General features: G+C 41.0%; 1 protein-coding gene across 2 annotated transcripts in view; it reads right to left on the bottom strand.

Moving 5' to 3' along the window:
• The window catches only part of LOC130200419 (voltage-dependent calcium channel subunit alpha-2/delta-1-like), a 75229-nt gene extending 56083 nt beyond the window's left edge, over positions 1–19146 (bottom strand). For both annotated transcript variants that reach the window (XM_056424690.1, XM_056424691.1), the window contains exons 1-3: positions 18828–19146; positions 4641–4722; positions 2548–2664 (exon numbers count right to left, since the gene is read on the bottom strand). In XM_056424690.1, the coding sequence (XP_056280665.1) occupies positions 2548–2664; positions 4641–4722; positions 18828–18907 (279 nt within the window). In that variant the 5' untranslated portion in view covers positions 18908–19146. The remainder of the gene's footprint in view (positions 1–2547; positions 2665–4640; positions 4723–18827) is intronic.
• Positions 19147–20552: the final 1406 nt, after the last annotated feature.

A 20552-nucleotide genomic window follows, 5' to 3' on the forward strand; every position in this document is an offset into this window, starting at 1 on the left:
GGACGAGAAGCTTCAACCTCTCAACACAATCAACACAATCACTCGCTTCCATGATCACTTCATGCTGTGTAATCAGCGTTTCAAAATGGAAAAAAAAGGGTTGGACAGCATTAAAGATGAAAGGAAACAAAAGAGCAGGGATACTTATGAAGACGGGCGGGGTTATTTAAAGCGTAGATAGAAACCTGTGCAGAGATATATTAGATCGGTCGGGTCAAGAACATTACAGATGCTGCAGTCGTCCATTCCCACCTTACATTTCAATTCATGATTCATCTAAGTGGACACAGCAACTATGTATGGTCCCTTTCACAAATGAATGGCCATAGAAATGGATCAACTCCACTTCATTATAGAGAACATCATACACAGTCGTAACCATGACACCATGGGGCATCTCTTCAATGATATTGCTATGACCGGAACACATTAGTTTTGAGAATAGAGGCATATAGTGTGCAGCTTAAAAACATATTAGAAAATCATCCCTGCCTCCTTCACTATTTCCACAGTTCTAGCATGGAACTAAACAACTGGCATTAATTGGCACAGGTGAAATTCACAGCAGATGGTGTTGATGAAATGTAAGAACAGAGCCGGTAGTTTAACATCTCTATCGCGCCGCCGCCATCAATTCACCGAGCAGTTGTGTTTCTCTCCCGAGGTGCGACACAACAGCATCAGCAACTAATTGTCCCTCTTCTCCTGGCAATTATTGAGATGTAAGAAAAACCAAATGGTTGGCTGGATTGATGGGTTAATCAATGAGAACGTAACTATGGCAACCGGCTGTCAAAGCTTCAACTGGTTATTTCTGCAGCCGGATTGATCGAGACCAGGAGCGCTCCGGGGATCCTTATTTAGTTGGTCAAATACTGTTGTGTTCAAACTAAAGAGCAGTGAAAGGTTGCACAAGTTAATTTAGCATAGTAACTTATAACATGCAAGCAAGAATAACACATGCTGATGTCTAGCAAGTCCTGTTTACCACCAAACCCTACCACAGTTGTTGCATTTCAATCAAAATGACAAATATGAAGCTTTTTTTGTGGGGCAAGCAGACAAGTCAAGGGTTCTTGTAGGGATACATCATGTGCAAACCATTAAAGTATGCATCTCACCATACTGCCAATTCATGTACATGGTGAGATATTGTACTGGATCAGTCAGGGGATCACCAAAATCACAAGGAGTAATCTTCTGGACACGCTTTGTGCAATCCAGCCAATAGTTATCAGGACATTTCACACAAAAAGCTAAAATGCTGCTAGAAGTAAAGTCAGAGTATCACCAAAGTAATTCTCTGGGAACCCGTAATATCCGTGCAACATTGTTACCTCCTTATGTGATCCATGCTATTCAGATAGCATGGATCACATGTTCTATCGCTTGTCAAAAGGTTGTCCAGTACAAAGTAATTTCACCATATGTGTTGTGTGTTTTATACAAACTCAGAAACCAAATCTGACACACACTCACAGCTCTTCCAGGGCCTTTAAATCATCTGTTCAGCCACTCAAGCAGGAAGAGTTCAGCCACTTGTGGTGAACACCGTCAGAAACACTTACTGGAACTGCAAAATGAAAGCATTTGCCCGTGTAGCCCTTTTAGCATGTTCCTTCTGATCGGTCGGGACAAATGACCATGAAAGCAGCAGGTATGGTTTAGATATGAGGGCAGACTAGTTAGTCCTGAAGGATTCCTGAACGTTGAAACTAAACATCTGTGACATTTCTATTTACATATATATATACACTACCGTTCAAAAGATTGGGATCACTTAGAAATGACTTTCTTTTTCAAAGAAAAGCACTGTTTTTTCAATAAAGATAACATTAAATTAATCAGAAATACACTCTCTACATTGTTAATGTGGTAAATGACTATTCTAGGTGGAAGTGTCTGGTTTCTAATGAAATATCTCCATAGGTGTATAGAGGCCCATTTACAGCAACTATCACTCCAGTGTTCTAATGGTACATTGTGTTTGCTAATCGCCTTAGAAGACTAATGTCTGATTAGAAAACCTGTGCAATTATGTTAGCACAGCTGAAAACAGTTATGCTGGTGATATAAGCTATACAACTGGCCTTCCCTTGAGCTTGAAGTTTGTAGAACAAAATTAATACTTAAAATATTAATCATTATTTCTAACCTTTTCAATGTCTTGACTATATTTTATATTCATTTGATAAATAAAAGTGTGATTTTTCATGGAAGACACGAAATTGTCTGGGTGATCCCAAACTTTTGAACGGTAGTGTATATATAGACAATGAAATTGCATGTATGTTTTGGCAAACTGGTAACTTTGAATGAAGTCATCCGACTGGAGGATGTCTGCTCATATTGGATCAGTGATCGGCCTCAAACAGCGGCCAAGTTCCAGTGTCTGTTCTGACATGAATTGAGGAGGAGCAGATTGTTTCTGTGTTTCTTTGGGCTCTGTGAGATGTACATTTATCTGGATCTGGTCTCACGAACAGCATAGAAGTTGCTCATAAAAAAAAAGAAAAAATAGTTTTTAAGTGAAGTGATCACACTCACCTTCAGGGCTTGGGAGCGTTTGAATAGCAGTTTCTCTATATTCCCAGCAGCTGTCGCCACCAGGTGCCTTGCATCGTTGGTCTCAACGCTGAAGTGAGGTCTGTGTTTATGATATATCTGAGACATTGAGAAGAAGAGAGCAGAGGTCAGAGCAGAACTTCAACTGAAAGACCCACATGTCTTGGATGTAAAGTCTGCATTATTAAGCAGACGTTCAGGATGAGAACTGCTTGCATGTAAAAAAAAGGCCACAGGCTGTGCTGGTGGGGGATTCATCTTTCCAAGTACCGATAAGGTGGTGTAACAACCCAGGAATGCCAATATGAGTAATATAGTCAAACATTGAGCTAGATTAAACCTTTTTGTCGAATTACCTTTTTTTGCAAGGACCATAACAGCAGTCCAGGGATGCGTGATGATGACAGGTGGGCGGGGAAAAGAGAAATAGTCAAAAAAGCTTCAGAAGAAAAGAGAGAGGGTGTCGTGACGTATACACATTTCCATCCCAAAAATGATCATTTCAACCACTAGTTTGCTTTAATTAGTCATATTTTTTCTTTGCGTAAAAATATATTAATTTGAAGTATTCTCAGTCTTATGATAGGTTTTATCCCCAGGCTATAAACTGAGGTTGAAAATCTTCCTCTGCATCTGTGGCCAACTTTTATGTCCGCTTCTTGCGATTGCACTGACCAAAGCACAGTGATATATAAAAGGAAGCTACATGTCCACTGATTAAATTGCAATGTCAGGTTATGTAACAAGACCATTTACTCTGCTTGGGAATATGCTCCAGCAAAAGAAATAAGAAACACAAATGCCAAAGAGCCAATTATTTAGCAGCCTCGAGGGATTTCATTGTCCGACATTCAAACCATAGAACTGAGGCGCGAGCATGCATTTGTCTTTATCCTCCAGGCGTCTGATGGATATCCTTTGGTGCAAGAGCAATATTTGAGTAATACGCCTGACTTGAGTTATTACAACGTATCCAGGAGGATATTTGTGGAATTTCTATATTTAATCTGATTGTCTGAATAATTAATTCCCAGTGAAATGACAAGGCAAACACTGTGTTCATACAAATACTGTCTACCATTAACAATATAATGTGTTCCACTTTTAAATGAATAAGCTATTTATTCACATGTATGTATACTTTCAAGCTTTATTACACTTTATTTAGATTCTGCATGCTGTGTACGCTACATTTCGTTGAGATAAAGCCAATCCCCAAAAGCATCAGCTTCTGTTACAGCAACAGTTTGAGAGGGTTCAATACAAAACATTGCCAGATATGTTTAACTCCCATTTTTGACGACGAGCCATGCCACAAATAGAATAGAAACACATTTTGTAATGATTTCTGTGATGTTTTAAAGCTGACTGAATAAATTCTTGGAGGGAGCGCAGAGCAAAAGTGCCAGATGCATTATGTCAATCAATGTTGATCTAAAAAGCTTCTTCTCCTTTGTTAAAAGTGGGTTTTTGTGCAATTGTCTTTGCAACCTGTGTATAGTCATGACGCTGATCTCCTCTGAGCATATACATGGAGCTGGCTGAATGAAATGATGTAGCGTTTTATCTAATAAGAATCTATATTTAGCCTGGTGATGTGTTGCGACAGCTGAGGTCGTGCAAGGAGAGCGTGAGTGAGACGGAGAAAGGTAATGACTTTAAGTAAAGGCTATCATTATTGTCAATACTGAACCCTCGCAATACGTTTTATTGAATGAAATTAAGCTAATAAATCAGTATACTGGACGTCTATGGTGTTGTTGTTTTTTACTTGTGTCCTTATTTGGTACAAATTGTAATTAGCAAATGTTGGTTTAGTCTTATGATGTTGGTACTGCTATTGGAAGGGGAACATGGGTGGGCATTTGAAAATCATTGGTATAAGAGTGACAGTGTGTTCATTTTATTGCCATCATAAACACTTTTTTACGCTGTATTGAAAAATATGTACATAGCTGCAATATCACTATCTTTTCGCTTTAAAAAACATATTTTCATTTTTAATGGTCAGGAACTTTACTTTTTTTGTCAGAAATTGGTTGAAAAGAGAAACAAAAACAGAAAGTCATGCTTACCTGTATTAGGTTGTCCATACCACTGGCTGTGTCTGTTAATGTGATCAACTCTTTTTGCATCTGATCCACCCATTCTTTTATCCTGAGGACACAAAAAAACATCAATAAGACAACAAATACTAATTTAATGGCAAGCTTCCGATTGGCCTGCACAGTCAGATCTTATTAGTAGAGCTACTCCAATCTCATTATGTTTTGTTGCAGCCCACGAGATCACACAACCTATGCTGAGATTTATTGCTAAATATAACAATATGCAAAAAACATGGATAGATTCTGGCACTTGAAAGCATGAAATAATAATCTTTAGCCAAGTGGATATATTGCTTTACTCCACACGAGCTGTGCACTAAGGCGAGAGCTATTGATAGTTGTCGCATCCTCGGGGGTCAGATGCTGGTTAATGTATTCTTCTGATGATAAGGAAGACGGAAGAGGAGAGAAGAATAGACAGAAAAGTGCATGCGAGACACATTTATTAGTGTTAAGACTTTGCTTTATAATCAGAACATATGATGTTGTTTTTTTACTCAAGTAAGACAATACGTCATTTCTATTGTTTTTAGTTCAGTTCAGGTTGTGTGGGCGTGCATGTGGAACCATACACCATACCTTCACTGTAAAATCACCATTGAATCTCTTTACTTGGCTGGGGTACAGGTGACTATCCTGTCCAAAGTTATTTATGTTTATTTCCTAAATGTACCAAACGTACATAAAACAAAGGGTAAAAATGAAACAAAACGTGTAATTTTTTCATTTATTCACAGCTGTTTCAAGTGTTCCTGGCAGTGGCCTCATGTTTACAATATAGTCATAAGAGAGTTATCAATCTCATCTTATTCTCAGCAAGAAAGTGAACAAGCTTTTCCTTTAAATTGACAGAAATAAATAAAGTTTTTACATTTTCCAGCCTTTTTATTGCCAGTTTAAGAAATTTAAGAAATTGCTCACGTAGACATGTTTTTGGTAAAACAATGTCAACAGGTAAGGGATTCCTAGTCAAACTAAAATACATTTTTATCAACCTCCCGTCGCTTAACTGCGCATACCATATTCTTGATGTAAGAAGTGTGGTAAGGACCCAGAAGCAGAAAGACAGACGCAACGGATCGTTGAGCAAAGCTCGATTCCAGGCAGAGATCAGAACAGGCAAACAGTTTCGGATCTGCTCATGTTGAGAGACCCACTCGGTGGAACGCTAAGCCGTCAGGGGAGGAGGCAGAAACCACAGGAAGCCGATGCTATTCTCGTGGCCGGGGACAGAAGGCTATGGCAGTTTATCTGGGTATAGAAGCAAGGCGGGGAAGTTCCAACAGGCAGGGTCGACAACGAGAAAACAGTCGGAGGCAAAGCGCTGGAAAGTCTGTCATAATGCCGAGAGCGATGTGGCAGTGAGTGTGTGTGAGACCGGGGTGTAAATACCAAAGAGAGTGGGTGCAGCAGGGTGGGCAGGTGATAGTGATAGAGCTGCTGAGGTGGGTGGGACTAACAGGTGCACTGAATGAGCTGCTGATAAGGTGAGCGAGACATAGAGTGACAGAAGAGAAGGGAAGCTGCACTGTGACACTTGACTGTAAGTATACCGACACATACAGTACAAAAGACCCTCCCCCATGCTCCTTCCTGACAGCCAATAAAAAAGACATAATAAAATTAGCCTTTCTCCCCCACAGTGTGAAGTAACCTCTCCACACTGCTGAGGGGCCTTTGATAAATGAACCCTGTCTATGTTATCTTATTAACAAGATACAGTGTAATGTGAGTGCTGGTCCGCACACACTGGAAATGTGTAACTGCTACATTTAGCCGTCTGAGAGACAGCTGCGAGGGGCTGAGATCATATACATGGGCGCATTCTAGTATCAGCACATAACTCTTTCAAACAGTGTATGTATTAGAGCAGGTGTGTATTAGGGTTGTTATGCAAGTGAAAATAAGCCCAGTCGGCCTCCAGCAACAAGGGAGAGACGTTACATCAGGTGTCAAATGCAAAAATGGTCAGTGTGTGTGGGCAGTTATGAGATGTTCAATGCCACATTCCATCAATAATTCATTTATTAAATGTCACATTTCTGAATTCTTTGGTGGATACTCCATTATATTCTTCTCACATCTACAGTAAGTGTGGGGCTATGTTGTTGGATTAGCATCTGATAATGTGTGTTCTACAGGTTAAGTTAGCTGTAGACAGCTCTGGTCATGAACTATCTGACATTAATCCTGTTTGCAGAGCTTCTTTGAAACCTAATTAGGAAAACTGACTGTTGTGGTCATAAGTGATTAGTTAGCTGAGGTTTCTACATGAGGTCAGCTGGTAATACAACTCACTGCTAATAGCTATTTTGACTTGATCAGAAAGGTTAAGCAACGTTTTTAAAAATCACTTCCTCAAATAATCATCTTCCTCAAGTAAAAGGGCTAACATTCCCTGCATACCATCGGGATGTGTGGCTTTCTCATAAGAGATTTTTATCAGGATGTTTTTTTATTAATAAAAAAGCTTAGGAAATCGTCTTTTATTCAAGAAAACTGAGTGAAAAAAATTAACATGACAAAAACATTTAATTAGAGGGTAAACTTGGAGCAGGACATGTAAACATGAGATTGCATCAGTCCCCTCCCCTCCCATGCTCAGATCGTACGCCATCCCCTCTCACGCTATCACCAGCCTCTAAAAAGGGCTGGTGAGCCATGTCCAGTCACTCAGCTATAAAGTGGACTGCAGCGGTAGAATTGAGAAAGGCCATGTGAAACTCAGCGAAGTCAGCTGCTGGCATTAAAAGCCTCTTTTTCCCCCCCATTTGTCATAACTAATACTCACTTATGAAGCAAATTGTTTTTTTCTGAAAGGCAATTTTTCATCTTTTGTTTGCCAGTTGTGGTCACTCACTGATACATCTGCTCACTTGACAGACTTTAATGACATGTGTAGACCTGCCTACTACAACTCTGGGCCTGATTAGACAATGTAGGTCAGTAAGGTATTGCATGAGACAAGTTGTTTGATTAAAAATCTAGCCTGCAGGGCCTCTGAAGTCCCAGTCCCAGTGACCATTTATTACAACCGTAACAAAAGCAACCTTAACCTTTGTGATAAAGTCAATAACATGAAATGGCCGTCTCCTTAGTCCTTCTCGTGATAAGAGCGACTAATGCTTGCTGGGCGTCTTAAGATATTCACACATGTTGCAGCAGCTTGTGTTTGACCACTTGATATCCAGCACGGCAAACGCCACTGTGATAGTTCCAGCCAGCGGTCGTCCGCTCAGGAAGAAATACAATTGAATGAAAAGGGGCTTTCAGGTGAAGTAGGTCATTCGGACAGGTCAGAAATATCTGTCAAAGTGGACTACCAAAGTGTGCTCAAAACTAATAAAAAGGAAAAGCTATTATAGATGGGCTTTTATGACTGGAAGCTCATTCAGCCAATGTAGAAACTCTCACTTCACACTATTACTGTGAGAGTTGAGATGAGAAGCTTTGATACCTGTCTCCTGCAGCAGTTTGCGATAGTGAAATGTAATTTAAGGCGCATGCATTAAAGATCATCGCGGGTTCACTGACTTTAGAGAGTTGAGGACACACTTGGTTGGAGTTTAGACAAACAGTCCGTCTGCTATGAAGGCTCCGAACACTGAAAAGATGACATTAAAATTTCATCAGGCACTTTCCATATCCTCGGTCACAAGCACAAATGTGCCACTGAGTTAAATGCCGTGAAATTAGATGAGGTGCTGTAAGCGGTGTCAATATTACCGCAGATAGTGCCACACCATGTCTCTGCAGACCAAGTCAGAAAAACAGACTCACAAGACAAAATATAGTCTACATATACATATTATATACCATATTGTCCGAAGGTCTATGGGACTTGATCAGTGCTAAAAGAGCTCTTTTCTTGAGAAGATTAGTTAGCATGTTTCTTAATTCATGTGTGACCCATGTGTTGTTGATGGATAGCAAAAGTAGCCCCTCCCCCTCTCCTTCTGCCTCCATCACTCTAATGACTGGCCTCCTTCAGGACAAGTCACATGTGTGCGTGTGTGCTTCTGTGTGTGTGTGTGTGTGGGTGTGTACACTTGTGTGAGCAAACGTTTGTAAGTAATTTGAGCAGTGGGTCTTTCAAAAAAGGGCAGTGGGGGGTTGCCCAGGGTCAAAGGTCACCGTGACAGGTGCATCTCTTAATGTAATGAGGTGGGTGTTACCCATTTGTGTGTGTGTGTGTGTTATACAACCCACCATGTAGAACAGTGCATGGAACAGCACTGGATAGCAATTTAGAATATAAACAAACAGCAGAGAATATGGCTTTAAAGCGTAGTCTCCCAACTACTGTAGGTTTTACACTGACAATAGATAAGTACCCCATACACCCCCCCTTCAAAACATACAAACTATCCCTGTAAAGCTACAAAGATCAACATGTGTTATGATGTTCAGCAGTAGCAGCAGGCAGATGTTTGCAGAAGAAGAGCTTTGATAAACCCCGCTGTACATACCAGTACCAAACAGCAGACACACTAAGTCAGCAAATATTAGGTGAACAAAGAGGAGCATTTGTTGCCTCAAGAGAAACATATTTCCTCAAAATGTGATACAAAAGAGGGATAAAAGGAGATAAACTAGTGAACATTCATCAAGTGGCCAAACACATTCCAGGACAAGTTGATGCTGACTGAGAATATGTCAACGATGCGTTTACAGCGTGTCGTTCCGCCCAGAAGCAGGCAGAAAGGTGCGAGGTGATAATGTCCAGGACGTTATGAGGAGCAGCACTGAGGTAGTGTAATACTGGTTTGTGATGTACAACTGTATGCAATCATTTCAATCCAACATGAAAGAGGTGAATGAAACAACAATAATAGATGTTTATGAAATATATCAGGGCATACAGGGCTACCTTTGTAAAAGATGAGAGGTGAAATTAAAGAAGACATTTCGGAGGAACACCCTGACTCACCATTAGAAGATAAAAATAGCTTCATTCGGCCAATTATGTCAGAGCAGACTGTTCAATCTCAGGGGTGAACACAGCAAAGTGGACACTGCCCCAGAATAGAGAGCATGACTCAGCATTAAAGCACTGCTGGCTTACCTCTGACCACATTTGCCCCTCCAGCTGAGCTGTGTGGGTTGGGTTCCCCTCTCCCTCTTATTCCACACTTCAGACCCTCAGCATCTGGCCTTTAGCTTGTTGTGCAGCTGTTTAATAAATACTATAGTCATGTAGAGCGTTTCGATTGCCTCTCACCGGCCCTCAACATGTCAACTGCCAACAGCAGCTCATAGCTAACAGTGCAAACACGAATTATTCCACTAAATCTGCACATAGCAAATAGTTGTTTTCTTGTCATATTAATATTAAGAATGTCAGAAACCACTCCTTTAAAACGAAACATCACACTTCATGACAACTGAGTGTACTCCATCTGCTGAGGAAGACCACGGTATACAACCGTAAGCTCCAGAGCAGCTACTGTATTGACCTTATGATGAGACTCAAAGCCATGAACATCAATGACAGTTTACCGACTGACTTCTTAAACTGGCTCGGATTCGTAAAAGTTCATCGTGTTCAGAACGAATAACTTGGGATGTACCACAGATTGTGTCACAGATTGAAATCACAAAGTTTTAACAAACCATACATATTTTTTTAGATGTATAATAAATTGACCTCAAACTGTCCTTGACTCATACTTTGTTTCCATTCATTGTCGAGGTAAGAAGCTCACAGTTGTTATGTGGGGTTTGCCAGAGTCTGTTATCCAACTTTAAAAAAGGGGTTCCCAGATGGAGTTCATGAAGAGAATATTTAGAAGATGTTACCTTCAAGCTTTTTCTGCAGAGTCCTGTCTTGACTTTCATACCAAACTCATTCATTTATCTAGAGAAAAAAGCAGTGAGGTAACTTTAAATCAATACCCTAAAGACTTTACTCTTGTGCTTTGGGCTGTCAAAAGTATTCCAACGGTTTGTCATAAAACACAAGCAGCTAAAGGTAGTCTTGTTATTTGAATTGAAACTGGTGGTATTAAGAGTCTAACGGCATCTAGGGAGAAGCACATCAATACTACCAACGACCTTACACTGTCATTCAGCAGCGGAGGTCTTCATGTTTCCTCGTGGATTTACCGAGGGATAAGCCTAACACCATGTAAACACCCCATGCCAAGTAAAAGTCCAACAAAATGTATCCGGCAACTGTGAACAGTGAAAGGTCGGCCTCCCGTCGGCTCCGAGGCCCTGTGTGCCGTCAGCCACGAGAATCTAGGGCTCAATATCCAATCTCAGAGTTTCCACTCCATCACTCTGTCTTCTTGTAAACATCCTTGTGTTTTCATACTCAGCAGCCAGTCTGCGGATCCACGTTTGATCTCTTAATACCATCGAACCAGTCACGGAGGAAGCATCTGACAGCGAGCACTGTTTGCTTTATTTTTTTATCCCCCTGCCTGTCTCATCATGTGGTGGAGTCATGCCACCGGGAGACAGCTCCAAACCTTAAATCCTCCTCTGATCGTAATAATTTGGGCTTCTAATCTGTTCTTAGAGAGAGACGAGGTTTACAACATTACAGGAAGCAGAAATGCAACACACAAAAAAAGATGTGGGTGTTTGAGGATGGCAGCTGGGATGTAACTGAGCCACTGGGGGGGATAGCTAATAAGAGCCTTGACAATGAAAATAGGCATCTAGGCAGCAGTGAGCCTTGACAGAGATTTGTGGAAGAGAATCACTTTCTGCCTTTCCTTCCTCACATCTCATTTGTCTTTTTTTTGGTGTCAATTCATCACCTTTAGCCTTGTTCATTTGTCTTCCTTTGATTGTTCTTTCCATCTCTGTCAATCCTTTCTTCTTCATTCTGTTTTCCCTCTTTCCTTCCACCTCTCTTACTTGACTATCTGTATTTGGGTATCATGTTGAAACACTGCTTTTATTATTATTTTTACGACAGCATTATTATTATTTGCTGCCAAACACGTCCCATCTTCTCTCTAAATGAACTCATAATGATGAACATGTCTTTCCTCTGTCCTCCTCCGCTCTCACATGTATCACCACAGAGGAGACAAGTGATGATATCCACTTCTTTATTGAGGTCAATAACGCCATAATTGCAGGCTTTGTAAATGTCCCGCGGCCTCATTATCGTCGAAGGCAAGACGTGACTGATTCTGCCTCTCTTCCACTATTTTCCTCTTAGCGAGTCAGTCGGAGCCTTCTTCCTTATCTTAGAGCGCTGTGTAAGTGAAGGCTTGAGAAAAGTATTTTCTCCATCGAGCGCTTATGTGTATTACAGGTGTGGGGGAGCTGACCAGACCTTGTCTGAGATCATCACCAAATGATGGGGTGGTGCTGATGGGCAATCAGAGCAGGTTACAGCATGCTGATTCCAATGGGATTGATTCATCAGGAGAATTCATGGCCAAAGGCTAACTTCTTATTGACCTGTTTTGCTCAGTTTAAAGCTGCAGCATATGCGTTTACCATTAAAAGACAATAAGCCAAACTCCATTGCATTCTCATCAAACCTTACTGGGTCGTTTTAATTTGTAATACCAGTAAACGCTCACATGTTTGAGTGTATCGAACAAATGAGTCAACATCCGCATAGAAATGTTGTTATGAATAAAATACATGTTCATCACAGCAGCAGTGTCACAATGCCTGGGTGGATGAGGAGGAGAGCAACAACAAATGACCTTCTTTACTTAACTACAGCCATTTAGTTTATTCAGTAACCGTTTTCATACTGGTAGAATACTGTGCAACAGCCTTCCATTCAGGGACAGATTAAGGTCGGATTAGTGCTTTTTATGGAGTAAGGTAACAACATTGATGGTTATTAATGAAATTATATTTGTCATCAATTAATTTTTTGTTTAATTCTCATGTTTTGATGTGGATGAGAGTTTGAAATTAACTAATTTAAGAAGGCATCGTTTCATTTTATGTGATCTGTTTGTATTGTCTATTGGAAAGAAAGAAAAAATATAAACTAAAATGTCTTTTAACTCAGTCGGACCAGGTCAATTGGTTATCTCCAGTCTGTCGACGGGCAACATGAGACTGCCCAGGTTTAACCTCACATTCCTGACCACGTCTAGCTCGGGCCGAGTCTGCCTCGTCCGCACCCTCCATGTCAAGAGGCCTATACCTCCTGACAGAACTAACAGCTCCCATTGTATGGCCTCTCCCAGCAGGTGTCCGGACACATTCAATTGAAAGAAACCAAATTGTTGTGACACCTGGAAGTGTTTGTGCTCGCTGCAGAACAATCACACCTGCTGGCGAGATTCTAGCACGATGCGAGATTAGAGAACGACAACAGGGAATACATTTCATATCATAGCTCCCGTGTGCGCACATGAATATAGGTCAAGTTGGTGACTATTCCCTTGCAGAATTGTCAAGGACAAAGAAGTAATGAGTGATTTTCTGATAAGTAATGGTTTAAAATCACAATAAAAAAATAAAAAAGAGATTGTAAAAATGCAATGGGAGACATGGCACCCCACATATAATTAGGGATTGTATTTGAGTATGATTTTCCCCTCACCCGGTAATACAATTTCAATCATACGTATATATTGTCTTTTCAATCAATGCCTTTGTCTTTCAAAGGATTGCAAAAAATAATGAAATTGTATTCTATTTCACAATTTGTCTTGTCCCCACGCTTTCTCTCGCTGTCCTTCTCTATGCTACATGTTATTCATGACTAAACTCCTACACCCCTGTCACCTTCACAGTTTATGAACAAACCATCTCCATCCTTCCCTAAATCAACACTACCATTTTGCCTCATTACACACGCAAACACACACACACACAGACACAATTCTCGGACTATGTGGCTAAAGAGAGATTAGAAAGCCCCTTCTGGCTAAAATGTCCAATTAGTGTCAATCTAGACGCCTATAAGAGCAGACTACTGTTAGTGCTGAACTGAGTACTAGTCTCCCTGATGGCTACGCACACTGTCCGGCATCGTGTAGTAGTGGAGTCTAGCATTAACAGCTCTTATGCACCAATATTACTCCATTAAGGGGCTCGAGGGATGCCATCATGGGTCCACTTTTCTTTTTGTCTCTTAAAATATAACACAGCGAGATAGCTTAAGCACTTAAAGCTTGGGTAGGCCTTTTGAAAAGGCGAAATAAATGTCAGAATTGGAGAGCCACAACAAGTTTGAGAGATAAGCGACAGGGTTTGATTTTAAACTTTCAGTCTCGTAACTTCTCGCTTCCAACTTTATCTCGACTTTTCCATCTTGTGCTCCGTTTTGCCTCCCTGAGTTTGACATTGTTCTTCTTTCCTGACTATTGATTAGTTTGGTAGGTTCTTTCTTCACTTCCTTTAAAGACATACGAAAGGCTTATAAATAAATAAACAATATAAGCTTAAAATAAGGAAGGAACGACTCGTGCCTGATTTACAGCACAGCTTTACAACTACACTCATGTTTTAGATTACATTATACAGATGTGCTTCCTGTACACGAGTGGGCTACCGACCAAACAGCTGTTAGCTATTTTCCAGGTTGCCTGGGCAACGCTGCAATGGAAACTTCTTCGGAATTTCCATGTGGCAAAGGAGTCTGGGAAAGAAATACAGCACCGGGGTTGCTTCATCAGTCCCAAACCTTCTTTTCACATTCAGTACACTGCAGGGGCATACTACTATTACTCAAACATAGTTCATTCATGAGAAAACTTTAACCAGACACTATAGCAACACCCAGAGGCCATACATAAACAAAGCGACCACAACATATCACTGGGGGAATATTTATGGGAAGCCCCCCGCCACTCTACACCCCCCTGTCCTGTGCGTCTATACCAACATCTGAGTCAGGACACACAACATCCCTTCCCCAAAGACAAGCTCGCCTATATATAGTCTGGGTTGAGATGGGGGGGAAGGGAACGAGGGAGTGGGTAGGGTAGGAATGAGGGAGCGATAAAGACAGAGAAAAGTGGAAAGAGTGGAAGAAAAGGTCAAAGATAAAAAATTAAAAAACTGTAAGAGAGCAGAGTGGAGAAAATAAAGTAAGAGTGGAGAGCCAATGTTATCCATGGGCTAAGATTGTGCATCCTTATGAGTGTGTGTGTGTGTGTGTGTGTGTGTGTAACAAATATAACCCGCCAGCTGCTTGACTCGAGGCATGCCTCCTGAAATATACCTGCAGGCACCAACTCACTTGTGGCTGAGAGGCGCAAATCACAGCCAAGGAAATCATATACAAGGCTGAGCTGATTGTTTCTATTTGCTCATGACACTTGATTCACCCTCGTCAAACCTCCCTGTATTATCAGTGTCATAATCCAAGTTAGATTTGACAATGGAATCAATGTCAAAGGACAATTGTATTCATCGACTGTTTTCTTGTTCATTTCTCTATTATATTAGATGAGACATTTTAAATGTCTCTGCCTCTCCATAAGCAAGAGATATAATCAAGGCGCTCTGATTCGAACAAGAAACAAGGCCTGGAGCTTTTTCCTTTGACACAAATAAAACAGAATTTGTAAAGATATAATCAAATATACCAACATGTTGGACACTGCAACCGTAGCCAGCAATATAGTCACGTTTTCCGGTTCCAATCGTCGAGTCCTGATGCGGTAACAACACCTTTCATATCATGATTTCAGTATTTCTCTGTATACAGCATTGCAGTGTCATGATTATCTAATTTTATTTTGTTTTATTGTTGCAATATATTACAATTAATTACCGAGCCGTTAAATAGCAGTGCGTCCAAGCATCTGGGGTTCAGAGAAAGTTTGGCCATGAAATAAGATGCATATGGGTGGCCATAAGTGGGAACTCAGCCATATTCATTACTGGCCACTGTCAGTGGGGCTACTGGGATGTTACACGAGTCATCATGCAAGATAATGTGAGGCTGAAAATTAGCATCAAGGAAATTAGACCCGATTAATTAAATCCCCAAAGAAATCATTGAGATCGGAGGTAGCTTGACTTTGATTCTCAAGTGTTTTAACCCTTGTGTTGCCTTAGGGTCATTTTGACCCGAATCAATATTACACCCTCCCCCCGCCTTTGGGTCATTTTGACGCGATTCAATGTTTCACCCTCCTGTTACCTTTATATTTACTAACATATTTTACCCTTTGGGTTCAATTTGACGCCAGAAATTAAAACCTCCAGAAAATTATTAGAATTAATATTGTTTTCCAAGTTTAAGTGTGAGGCACTTTATGTTTGTTTGTTGACTACCGAAAGAACACCGACATTAAACATTGAATGGGGTCAAATTAATCCTAAGGCGGGGGGAGGGTGTAATATTGATTCGGGTCAAAATGACCCTAAGGCAACACAAGGGTTAAGAAAGAAATGGAGTAACAGTTAAACATTAGAAGCAATATGCTTATTCACTTTCTTGCTGAGAATTAGATGAGATCATCAACACCACCTCAGGAACCTACTCTATATTTGTATATGTACACTCTCTCTCTGCTCAGCTGCCCTCTGTTCAGATGAAGCGCCTCCTCGCATTATGCCCACTGATTGCCAGAGACGGGGAAGAACACGAGAAGCATGGCTCTTTAGCTGGTTGAGCGTGAAATCTCGTTAGCTTTTTTAAAAAAACAAGCAAGTGAGAGTGGGAGAAAGGAAGCAGAGGGTGACAGAAACTGTGGAAAAAGGGGAGGCTGGAGACAGAGTCGGTGGGTGACGAAGGACAAAGCCAGAAAGAAGCATATGATCACATCTTGGACTGGATGGCTGAATTCAGCACAATGCATTAATAATGACAACAAAGATATGGATATATGTTGCAATAGGTTGGTAAGTACACATCCAGAATTCATGAAGCAAAATGTCCACGTATAATATGTGATCAAAAAGGCCAAGTGATTTTCATGTCCCTGTCCTCTATTTTTTTGCCCATTCTCTCTCTCTCTTTTTTCTGTTTTATCTCCCTTGACATCTGTGCTAGCTGGCGCCGAGATCTCTGGGGCTCAAAGTCTATGACGTCAGAGTTTGCATTTCAGATTCGATGATGTTAATCATCTGCCTTTCGGGCAACAATGAAAATAGATAAAGAGGATACATGGGCAGCCGGACGCAAAGCAAGTCGGACAGGGGATGAACGAGATGGAAAGGGAGAGAGCGAAGAGGGAGATCGTGAGAGGGGACGGAGGAAGGGCCGAGAGAAAGAGAGAGAGGGGGGGGGGGGGACATGAAGATCTGAAGCTGACGGATGCTGGCATGTGAGGTTAGAGATGGAGCCCAGAGAGGCAGTCACACTTCAAGCCATGAGACAGGGGGGTGGGGGGCAGGGAGAAAGGACATGGCAATGCCAGTGTGCACGTACTGTGTAAATGTCTGTTTTTAGACACACAAACAGTGAGCTACTTAAAACCTTTGCTTATTCACATTTCTGACTCTCCTGGAGGGTAACACACTGGGTCAGTCTCCCACATCCCTGCTCTTCTCGTTTCTCTGCTTCTCCCTGGAACGTTCACCTCGAGGAGTCAACATGATGCCTGTCACTCAAAATCACCATCACCAACAAGAGATACGGGGACAACGTGAGAATTAGAAGATTTTTGTTCTCTTCTGTTTCGCATTGAACCATTCCTGCGTAGCAAGAAGTTGACATTACCACTGATGGCCAAGAAGCACATGTTTAAATATAAACCCTGTGAGATGACTGGGTGTGTTCTAGTTTGATTTCCGGGCATCGTCCTCTCTTCTAACTGAAGGCTAGCCTCATTCAAACAAAGAGCTCTGGCCAATCTTGTTTTTCTTGAATTTTAATAGTTTTTTCCCCCACTACACGGATGGCCAATTCCACTCAATAAATCGACTACGTCAGTGAAAGTTGGTCCCGCAGCTCACCGAGCCTGTGTGAATATCATGTAGACAACCCACAGATCAATCCACTTAGTGCCCATGAAATATAGGGAGTGGGCAGGCCACTCTGCTAGTCTGACATCACTGTACTGTGCCATTAGGCTGAGTGCCATCATGGCTCACCACCTCTCTAGGGGACTACCAGGGCCGCATTCAAAACCAAATGGTGGAGTCCAGCCTCCGTCTGAACCATCTGGAATACCTTAAACCTGTTGATTAAGTGTGAGAAACAGCTTGGTAGTTGAAACGGGCTCAACAGGCTACATGTTTCTTTGATTTAGAAACTGTGGATATAGTATCCGTTAAATCTATTACGGTTGTTCTACACTTATAGAGGTTGTGAGTCATATTTAGACAGAGAAAGTGATACCGCTACTTTATCCCGAGTTCATAATCCATCTGTCGGGGCAAGAGGGGTGTTGGAGGCCCATAGTTGGAGGCCAAAATATTGGGATGAATAACACCTCAAAGCTGAAAAACATTATATCCGATATGTACTTATACATCCATATGAGGTGGGCTAAGCAGTATTAGTGTCCAAGTCACAAACTGAACACGGTCTTATCAAATAATATTATATTATAATATAATATAATAGCCTATAATATTGCAGAAAAAATAAGAATTTTGGAGAAATTTCTGTAACTGATTATTGTTCCAATTATCTTTTTGATCAATCAAGATTTCGTATATAATATTTCAAAATATTGAAAATACAAGTTTGGATTGCACAAGTTGACCTCTCCATGTAGTTCAAAATCCAAATATATTTAATTTACCATTAAATCAGACAGATACAACTTGCAAATACTCACATTTCAAAAACTAAAGCCAGTGAATATTTTTGCATTGTTGCTTGAAAACAAAGATATAAATATCAAAGATAATCAAATGTATTCACACACACATACACACAAACCAGAGAAACCGTGGTCTAATATTATTGTGTGTGGAGATGCTACAGGAAAAGTTTGAGAACCTCTGAGCGACATGCACACCTCAGTCAACCTTCCTGGGATGGTTCATTTGACAGCGAGCCACATGTCCCCCCTGACGCGAGCTGGCAACACATGGGCAGTGGCTGTAGATATCACGTATCATGGGGGAAGTTGTATCTTAAGTAATGTGCAATCATCATCACTGTGAGGATAATGTTCCACCAACTGCAGTGTAAAGAGTTTATATTAAAGATATATTTGCAATAGCGACTGTGAAAAAATAAAAACACGCACACCGCTTATTACCGAAGACTTTTTTCAAAACGTCAACAGGCTGTTATGAAACTGTACTCACATCTGCGCTGTTGGGAATTGTCCGGTCGACACAGATGAAATGGTTGACAGCAGTAAAAGTAAACAGACTGAGTAATCCATGGCTTTGTTTTAGTTCCTCGCAACCAGGATACGGACGGGAAGAAAATGCACATAAAAGGTTTCACAAATCCACAACGCCGTGCGTACTTCTCAGCCAAAACGCCTCACACCGCCATCGGTGCGCGTTTGGAAACAAATCTCATCTGGTATCTCCTCCCACCGGTGGAGTTGAGGAGTACGCTTTTTTTGGTTCAGCCGCGTGTGTATGCGAGTGTGTATGTAGATGTGTGTGCGTGCGTGTATGTTAAGTGAGTATCTCAAACTGCAATAGGCTATTAGAGCAGATCTACGCGCGTGTGTCAGAAAATAAAAGGAGAAAAGGGGAGGGCGCATGTGTGTCTTCTGCTCCGCCGGCAGAGCGGTGCCTCTCTGCACACTGCAAAAAGTATCATCCCGTTATTGAGCAGCGTGGTTCCTTCCGTTAAACACATGGGGAAAGTGTGTTAAAGTTTAGCGAGATCTTTCCATCTTCCATGCTTTGTAATCCTTGTCATGTGCCATTTTCTAAATGGCTTTGGAGAGATGTGCCAATCTGTATCCTGCTTAATTTAAACAGATGAAAAACAAATATTATTAAAGTGGGAAAAATGTAATCCACTGATTGTATTTAAATCCGTAAGGGACATATAACTAGACAGCATATGCAGATACTTTAGAAATGTGGATTGTTGTTAATGACATTTTTTTCAGTGTGGCTTTTTTGTTTTTGTATTCCTGACGCACAAGTGAGTTTCCGGGCAAGCGGCAACATTTACGCATGGCTCTCTGGACTTGAAACACACACCAACTACGGAGGACTTAAAATGACAAGTATGAATAAATAAATGAATGCATGAATAAATATAGGAATAAATAAATAAATGCTTAAATAAATGTATAAATAAATAAATACAAGATTAAATGTATGTGTATTTATTCTTGTATTTATTCATGCATTTATTTATTTATACTTAAGTCATTTTAAGTCCTCCTGTCTATTGGCCACTTTTCATTCAGATAAATGGGAAGGTCTCTGTCAGGTCTTTGTGACGGGGTGAGGTTCAGGCGCAGAGAGACAGGCTGGACGCAATATAAATAAAATAAAAAAAGCACTCTTTAATTAGGCAATACAGTTTACAAAAAAACAAGGTCCAAAAGGGGCAGGCAGGCAGGCAGGCAGGGTCGAAGCAGGCAGGATCAGATACGACAGACAGGACGACGGGAAAAAGACACGGAACTAGAGACGATAATCCGACAGCAGACAAGGGAAAGACTGGGGGGGAAACACAGGTGTACGACATCAGACAGTAACGAGACAAGAGTGGCTGAGGACAGGTGCAGGGAATTAAACAATTAAGACAGAGAAGACACAGAGGACACATAGGAGACACGGAACACAGGAGACACGGAACACAGGAGAAACAGAACCGGGTGTTACAGCCTCCTGTTATAAACCTTAGAGGAGACCTCTGATCATCAGAAGGCAAACAACTATATAATACTATTATAAAGAATAATACATTGTATTGTTTTGTTTCCTTAGAATATCTTTGTATTCACTGTAGCTTGCAAAACTGTTTCTTAAAACATAGATTTGCCTCCAAATTAGTCCCGACGTGTGCAGCAGGGCTTTGTTTTCTCTCTCCTCTCTGTATCCTTGATAACA

This window comes from Pseudoliparis swirei, chromosome 10 (assembly GCF_029220125.1).
Source record: "Pseudoliparis swirei isolate HS2019 ecotype Mariana Trench chromosome 10, NWPU_hadal_v1, whole genome shotgun sequence".
Classification (NCBI taxonomy): Eukaryota; Metazoa; Chordata; class Actinopteri; order Perciformes; family Liparidae; genus Pseudoliparis; species Pseudoliparis swirei.